General features: G+C 33.1%; 1 protein-coding gene across 1 annotated transcript in view; it reads left to right on the forward strand.

The window, feature by feature from the left end:
• The window catches only part of CAPZA2 (capping protein (actin filament) muscle Z-line, alpha 2), a 36,989-nt gene extending 31,582 nt beyond the window's left edge, over positions 1-5,407 (forward strand). Inside the window, exons 8-10 of the mRNA XM_004676968.2 lie at positions 2,515-2,586; positions 3,767-3,829; positions 4,478-5,407. Coding sequence (XP_004677025.1) covers positions 2,515-2,586; positions 3,767-3,829; positions 4,478-4,618 — 276 coding nt within the window. The 3' untranslated portion in view covers positions 4,619-5,407. The remainder of the gene's footprint in view (positions 1-2,514; positions 2,587-3,766; positions 3,830-4,477) is intronic.
• The last annotated feature ends 3,714 nt before the right edge of the window (positions 5,408-9,121 follow it).

Here is a 9,121-nt window from a genome sequence, read left to right on the forward strand (position 1 = left end):
GGCAGGCGGGAATCGAACTCATGCGGAAGTGGCTTAAGTTTCTTAGTTCTGTGCTTTAACCCACTGTGCCACCAGGAAGGGCCCTGATTTTTTCTTTTAAATAACCTTGCAGTTCATTCTACTCATCGCAAATTTGCAAGGGAAGTTAACATATTCTAACTAAAATTAGATGCTGCCATTTGGTCTGCTCTTCATACAACTTGTTCATCAAAGTATCTTCTGAGTTTGAACTGTGCAGTTCTTCTGTAGTAGGTAGAATTAAGCAAAGCATAAAATTAGTGTGTGTGTAGATAAATACATGTATTACACGTATTAATAGATATACATAATAACGTGTATCTTAAGTGTCTTCATACTCATTTGACATCTTGTACAAAATCCACTAGAATTGAATATTTTTAATTCAGAAAATTATTTTCACATCTAATTGATAAAACAACAGTAATAATAAATTAATACATTATTAGTTTTAGGTATATAATATGATTCAACATTTGTATATAGAACAAGCTGATCACCATAGTAGGTCGAGTTAATATCTACTGCAATACACAGTTACAATTTTTTCCTAAAATGATGAGAATTTTAAGATCTGCTCTCTTAGAACTCTCAAATATACAACAGCATAATCAACTATAGTTAAGATGCTTTATGTTCTATTCCCAGGACTGGTATATTTTATACCCAGAAGTCTGTGCCTTTAGGTTGCGTTCACCCACTTTGCCCACATCCCTTCTCTCTCTCTCAGTCAAAAGTAATCCAAAATGTTTATATAGAAGAACATTTGATAATTAAGATGAAGTATTTGAACCTTTTGGTTCAAATAGTAATCTGCTTTTTTGGTTTCCATGGCTTTAGGTAATTGTTTTTCATTATTGCTATTAATCTTTTACTATGCCTAATTTATCAATTAAATTTTATGCATTTATAGAAAAAAAATCAGTACATATGGTTCATTACTATTTATACTTTTAGTCGTCCACTGAGGGTCTTGGAATATATCCCCTGTGGAAAAGTGGGGACTAAATAAGTTACTAAATAAGTTAAAGAAAAGATCTCTTTGATTTTTTTTTTTCTATCTTGATTCACTTTATTTGGTTAGTACTTGTGTTGATCAACTGTAGTCCAAGGTGTTGTACTGAGGACCGTATTGGACTCAAGATGAACCAGATGTTGCTGTTCTAACTTCAAAATACATTTCTAGTTTGTGTCCTAGTACTTTTTTGTCTTGATGAATATACCTTATTGGACTAGTGAATAAAAGTTAAGAGTGTGGATTTTGAAATTAGACTGCCTGGATTTGAATTCTCGTTATGTTAGTTATGAGGTATGTGATACCAAGAAATTATTTACCTTAATTTCTTTTTGTTTCTTAGTTAGGTAAAAAATGAAAACAAGAATGGAAAAAGATATGTTTATTAGTTAATGGGGGCAAGTGGTTGGAAAAGAGCCAAACACAAAGTGCTTAATAATGGAAGCCATTATTATTGACACTATTCTTTCCTTTGGTTAGGCCTCAGTAGCTGTCACCTGGATGGATAATTAACAGCAGTTTCTAAAATGGTGTCTCTGTTAGACCAAACTTATTGAAAGCTAGGAATGTCTGGCTAGCAGTCTATCTTCATCACGTAGCATAAACCCAAGCATATAACTGTTAGTTGACTTGCTGAATGGGTCTCTTGCCATTCCCTAATCCATTTTTCACATTGTCATAAGAAAAAAAAATTTTTTTAATTTGAATATGACTATCTTAAGACATTTTAGTGGTACATTCTCACTTACCAAAATATTCTACACATGTCTGCATGTCATACAAAGCCCAAAGTTGACTTATACCCTACCTCTGTTTTTCTGACTAATCTCTGTTTCTGACCTCACTTTGATTTCAATCATATGTACCACCAAGTCCTCCTTAACATATACTATTCTCTTGGCTCAATTGCCTTTTCTTCCCTGTATTACTTTTCATACTTTTTTTCCCCAAACCCAAGGGTAATGTTGCCTCTTTTCCAAAGTCCTTTTTTAAGTCTGAGAGAGTCTATAGAATATTGCTAATGTACTTTGCATATAACCTCTTATGGTATATCGAAATTGAGGTTAGGGGTTGCTTTTTTAAGGACATGCCTATAGTGGCAAGCATATATGGTAATCATGTAATTAATGTTTCTTAAATAAATCCATGTCTTTGCATTTGAGGAATTGAATAGTTGGTGGAAATATACGAGAAAGTTTTTGGAAAAGAATATTGTGAGCTCAATTTTGGGAATTTTGATTTTTAGGTACCAGTAAAATGTCTATGACTTAATATTGTCCAGCATTTAGGTCAAAGGAGCATTTACCTGAGTAATTGCAGAAACTGCTGATTATTTTCATTAGTAGACTCAGGGAAGGAGTTTGACAAGTGGAAAGCTTACCTCTGGGAAGTGTTTGGTAGCCATCTCCATTGATACCTTGTTGAAGTCCTGAGGATCTTGATTTCAAAAATGTGGTTTATGTAATTCCTTTCTTTAATAGGTTCATTATTATGAAGATGGTAATGTTCAACTAGTGAGTCATAAAGATATACAAGATTCCCTAACAGTGTCTGTAAGTAACTAATTTCAAATTAAATTTAAAGACCCTAACAATTCTATAAAACCATAACCATTTTGTAATTAACATTTTAAGTAATATCTCTGCTTGGGATTAAAGTGTTTTCAGATAGGTTCAAGATGATAAGCAATTGGAAATTGTACCTAAACTTTTGTTAAGTAGCTTTATTGGGATATAGTTCATAAGCCATTCAATTCTCCATTTAAAGTATAAAATGAATGTTTTTTAATGCATTGTTTTACATCAGTTATTACCCTCTATATGGAGCTTCTTTGCCCTCCAAAGACCACATATTTGGTAGCAGCCCATGTCCACTTCGCAGTCCTTCTCCAGATTCCTTTCAAGTCCTGGCAGCCATGAACCTGCTTTCTGACTGTGGTTTTGCATGTTTTGACATTTTTTATGTCTATGGAATCCTGACTAGGTGGTCTTTTGTGACTGGCTTTTTGTGTGTGTGTGGATTTCTCTGTTTATATTTTTTAAATATAAATACCTAAAGCAAAATTCCACATGAAACTTAATACTTAAGGAATAGCCCCTCCTCCTTCTCCTTTATCTTTATAAATGTGCTATTTGCATGTGGCTTTTTTCCCCCCTGATATAATTCTTGGGAATTTTTTTTTTTTTGTAATCGTTTGTTTTTACATCATTCTGTGCATTTTTCCATCTCAGTTGTAATCCCCTTGGACTTCCCATCACCAAATCGCCCATGTGCCATCACCAGAACCCAGTGCATTTCTCTCCCCCCACTGTTTTTGATTGCATTCCCCACTCCAACCCCATAAATTGTCTCCGGTATATTACTATTCATTATTATTATTATTATTTTCTCACCTGGTCCATTATACTCCTGCTATGAGTGAAACCATCTGGTATTTTTCCTTTTCTTTCTGGCTTATTTCACTAAGTATGATCTTTTCCAGCTCCACCCATGTTGCTGCAAAAGACATGTGTTTCTTTTTTTTGGTTGTTGAGTAATATTCCATTGTGTATATGTACCACATCTTTTTAATCCAGTGTGACCGGCTATTTTTAGTTTAACAATGTTTTCAAGTTTCATTCCATATGTATTATTTATTAAATTATTTCAAATTGCTAATATTGGCATACATATTTTAAAATAATAGTGGCATAATTCTAAATTGGTTTACTCAACTTTTGGTTTTTCATTCAGAATGAAGTGCAAACAGCAAAAGAATTTATAAAGATTGTAGAAGCTGCAGAAAATGAATACCAGGTATGATTTTCACTTGTAAATATTGGTACTGAAAGTTTAATTTCAGTCATAAACCTGACTTCTTTTTATTGTTTCACTATAATAAGGTATGATCTTTCTCTTGCATTTTTTGCTCACTTGTTTTAGTACAAGGGCAAACTTGTAAAAGCTTAGCCAACTTAGCCATTGTAATTTTTGAGTATTAGTTAATGTATGCTATGACTTCAGATAGTTATTAGAAATTTTAATTTAAGAAGTATTTTTAAAGCATTTGGATTATATATAATCTGCCTAGATCATATTTCATTCTGCACTCTGTTTTTTACTTTATCAGCTTCTAAGCTACAATCTTGAACATAGCTATTTGATTTATGGATTGGACAAGTTTGCACTTCTTGAATACAATAATTTAAAAATCTGTGTAAAAAAAAATGAGGCCCTTCTGTATTAAACCTGTCTGGTTTCATTTCCTTTAATGACTTAAAGAAATATAAGGTTTTTTCTAGCTGCTTTTAAACAGCTCTTAAAAAAATGTTGGGGGTTTTATTTGACTTTTTAAAAGCAGTGAAACAGGCTGCTTCTATAAAGGTTTTCCTAGAAGCTTTATGTGTTTTAGAATTTTTCTGCTCCTTTAATTTGCTTTAAACTTTTAAATACTGTTTTCCTTAGACTGCCATCAGTGAGAATTATCAGACAATGTCGGACACTACTTTCAAAGCCTTACGTCGACAGTTGCCAGTTACACGCACCAAGATTGATTGGAACAAGATCCTTAGCTACAAGATTGGCAAAGAGATGCAAAATGCATAAGATGAACATTGCATGACCGGATCATTTTAGTGTCTTTGCGTTTTAAAAAAAATCATTGCAAAAGTATTCAGAACTGTCAAGCTACCCAGTCAGATGGGCTGTTGCCATTTAAAATCACTGTAATTAATTAGTTTGGTTAGAGCACAAAGCTTAGCTAATCAACCATTATTTTTTATTTCTTTTATTCAGAAGATTGAAATCAGTTTAGTTTAAAATGTCTTTTACTTTCTGTTATGTCTTTCTTACAGTGAAAAGATGATTCCTGTAGCTTAATGTTAAAAGTTTTTGAAGTGTTTTCAAAATATTTTACTTACCATAACCCTAAAATTATTGTTTTTTGGTTTATGAAGTGGGTAACTTTTTATATTTACCCAGTTCTTTTTAATGGGGTCAATAATAGACATTCTAGTTTAAGGTGGTTGATGAATTTAGCCATATATGCTGCTAAAGAAATTGTCTACCTTTCACCCTTCACCTATTCCTTTCAGTTAAGATTGAAGTTTGAGGGAAAACATTTTCTATATCAGTTGTGTTTAAACCTTTTAAGGAGGTTATTTAGCTAGCTTAGTGTTTAACTGAACTTTTTTTAAACAAGGCCAAGGTCTAATGCTGTTTTGAGATTCTGAAATTAAATGAAAATACTTATTTCAGAAATGCATTTAATGCTTTTTTCTTGTGACAGTTGCGCAAATTAGCTTGAATTCCATATGTCCCTGAGTTATTTTTATCATAAAGCCACAAATGTATTATAACAAGGCAAATTGTAATATATATAATCCTGAACTCATACCATGTCTCAGTTGATTTTTTTTTTCTTGGATTGACAAGTACTAAAATTCATTATGACATTAAAATGAAATTTTTCCTATTTATTTGAGTAGAAAGTCACTTACCAGTGAGTCAGGTACTATTTTTAAATACTCTCTCGGATATTGTGATTTTTAACTGGTTGTAAATTAGAAAGGTTGGGAGTACATATGGTGTGCAGTTAATCAAAATTTTTCCATCTTCCTCTGCATCATAAGCATGTTTGTAATATTTTTTAAAAATACATTTACTTATGCTACAGGAATTTCAAGCCTGTGGTGAATGCTAATATTACTATAAGGAGTAGGGTGGATTTATGGCTTCATTCAATCAAGTTTTGTTTACTCTAGTAGAATCTTTCCTCATATACTCTTGCAGATGTCTGGGCCTGGAATTTTTTTTTTTAGCACCACTTTTATTATGTATAATAAGTATTTCATTAGCTTGGATTGTATAGATTTTAAAGAATTCTCTCAATGAAAGCATGTTTAATTTCTTTTTAAAATCACTGTTGGGCTTTAAAACCATTGAGAATATAATGTGAAATTACAAGTTTTTGGTTAAATCATTTTCTCTAATTTAAAAATACAAGTTTTGCCATATTGCAGTTCCTAAAGAAAATGAATTGGCAATGTTAGCTCTCTTTTTTAAAGGACATTGTCAAAAGTCTGACTGTGATTATGAACAAGGTAAATCTTTTATTGATTAGCTTAGTTTTATCAATTGGGTTATTGTGGGTTTTTATCCCCTGGAGGTTTACTTTGTTCTGTTTTCTGGCCTGGAATTCTTTCATGAAAATACATGGCAATTGTTTTTAAGGTGATGTACATGAAAGGGAATACCTATCAAAATCATTCAGAACACAATTTTCATGAAATAAGAGTTGTGCAGTAGACTAGTTTTTAAATCTAATGATAACATTTTATTAAAGCAGTAGAAGAATGGAGATCCCAAGTATTCTAGAGCCCAGGGCTGTAGTTTTAATAAGAAACACAATATACAGTATTGAGTAGGCTGTGGTGACTAGTAAAACCACAGCAGTTAGGAAGCTATTACAGTGGTCTAGTTTTAAGCTGACACTAAGTTGGTCTGAGGTGGTAGATGTAGGTTGTTAGGTTGTAGAGATAGTGAATTCTGGGTATGTGTTTCAAAATTTATCAAAAAATTAATGATAAAGAGAAATGTTAACATTTTAAAATAAGCTTTAGAAGACTGAATGGGGGAGCAGGTCATACTCTTGATTTCATATTTCAAGGGCAATTATCAGGGAGCAGATACCGGAGACAAGGTAAAGAAATGCTCTCTCTATATACAACAGGAGAATGAATGGAACTGGGAAGCAGTTTGATTGTCTGGCATAAGGAAGGGCTGGCTCCCAAGGTTAGTAAGATAAACGTAGAATGGTGAGTATGACCGTACATTTTCCTTCAGCCGTGTAAAGCAGCATGAGTGCAGGCATAGAGTAGATAAATTGGGTTACAAACAATTTTGTGATTTTTCCAAAGAGTCTAACCCACATGAAGAGGAAGGGGCATGGTTATGATAGTATCTGAAATTTAAACTAGGTAAGTGGAGAAGAGCATGAAGGAGGGCACAGGATAGTGAAAATATGATTCAGCCAGTGATTTAGAGCTGGTGGATAGAGTGCTTTAAGTGTGTTTAGAGCTATAAATGAAGGAAGTGTTGGATAGAGTGCCATGCTTAAAGTTGAGATTTTATGGAGTAACAGTTTTAGTAATAAAACAGATATGATAAAGGGAGTGTGACTAGTGAGGTTGGAGTTAAAAGAATAGTGAAGCCTTGGGCTGTGATGGATGTTGGAAACTAAAATGTGATTAGAGGCATTTAAAAAAAGTGGGAAAGGGTGTCTTAGAACTTTTGATTCATTGAAAAGTAAAATTCTTAGGAAAGTAATTAAGGACATATACTACAGATAATTCTGTGGCATTTGGATGCTCCTTAATAAAAGATCTTTGAAAGAAATTTTCCATAATAATGATAATCAGGTTGTGCCTTGGGCAGCTAACGTATAAAATATAGTTTGTCAGCAATTAACTACAGGTGTTTTGTGATGTGGACCTGTTAGGAAACATTTTAAGAAAGATGTGTATGTATGTTCATTTCCCTATGCTGTGAATCATTTAAAAACAGAAGTATAAGTATCCTCACTGTCCCTAAATTATATTAATTTGTCTTTGAAACTGAAAACATTTCAAAGGTGTGGCTCTTATTATAATCATCCTCAACTTTGACATTCTGTGTGAAAAGCTTTTGCTGAGTAAAGCAAAAGCCTTATAGGATTGGCCAGTAGTGCTAGCTATTGGAAAATATGCAAAATATTCAAAAATTAAAATAACCAGTTAAACTTTCAAGGTCTAGTTGATATTAGAAATTAATATTGAGTCATTAAGAAATAAGGAAACTGTTTAGAGGACTCTGCTAGAGCCAGGAAAATACAGAACTGTTTCTTAAAGGAGCCTAGAAAATAGTCAAGGTGTTTTGTACCTGTTTTTGTTACCACTTTCATAGGAAATGAGGGAGACATGGCTGAGGCTTCTTGCTGACCGTCATGAGGTCATGAGAGTTGAGAAGATCTGTATCTCGGCACACCTTGAATCCATTTAGGAAGGTTTACAAGATAAACTTTAGGCCTTTACTTTTTTTTAAGATTTACTTATTTATGCATATAGAATTGGGGTACAGGCCAGAGGTACAGGGTGTGAGAAGATTCAGCAGAGACAGAATTGAGGGCAGAACAAACAGATTGGGGGGAGCAGTAGGCGAGATAGAGGTCTGCTGCGCTATGTGGTTCACACTCCTGGTCGGGAATCAAACTCGTGTTGAAGCAGCAGTAGCTAACTTCTTAGTGCTGTGCTTTAAATTCTTAAAGCATCAGGGAGGGCCCACCTTTACTTTCTTAAGATAGCTTTTAAAGTGTTGTCAAGCCGAGGATTCCTAGAAAGGACAAGTCTAAACTGTACTTTGGCATGCTAATATTTTTTAAGTTTGCATGTTATTGGCAGGCAGAAAACTCCTATCTCATGAAGCATCAAAATACAGATAACAGGTTACTAGTACAGCTCCTTCTGGTATATCACAGATCACATTGTGTTTTGCTATTCAAAATTAAATCTGGCTTTTCTTTTTCCAGTTTCTACATCTTTTTTTTTTAATTTTTTTTAATTTTTTTAATTTTTTTTAACTTGTTATAGTATAAAATGAAATCATAACAAAAGGGTAAAGTGAAAAATGTGTCCTTATGAAAGTATAACCTAACAAGAATGCTAGATTGCTTTTATCCCTAGATTTTAGTAAAATCTTAGTGTGCTAGTTTAGTATCATTTTCTTTTCCTTCTATTCTTTCACTATTTTCATTATTTTACAATATGACTATATTAGACTACTAACATTTTTTTACACAATCTGACTGGAAAGCATACGTAGGACAAACGTTAGATCAACCACTCATTCTGGTAAGCAAATTTTCACTCTTTAGCTTCTTACACTACATGAAGTTAAAGCTCTTTGATTAAAAAACTGTGAAGAGGTAACTGAATTAAAATGTTTTATGATACCACAGTGGACCATTATTCAACTTTTTTTTTTTTTTAAGATTTATTTATTCGTACAGAACTGGGGTACAGGCCAGAGATGCGGAGGGTGAGAGGATTCACCAGAGACAGAGTGGGGAGCAGA

The sequence above is a fragment of the Condylura cristata genome, unplaced genomic scaffold, assembly GCF_000260355.1.
Source record: "Condylura cristata isolate star-nosed mole 26May11 unplaced genomic scaffold, ConCri1.0 scaffold00005, whole genome shotgun sequence".
In the NCBI taxonomy this organism is placed as follows: domain Eukaryota; kingdom Metazoa; phylum Chordata; class Mammalia; order Eulipotyphla; family Talpidae; genus Condylura; species Condylura cristata.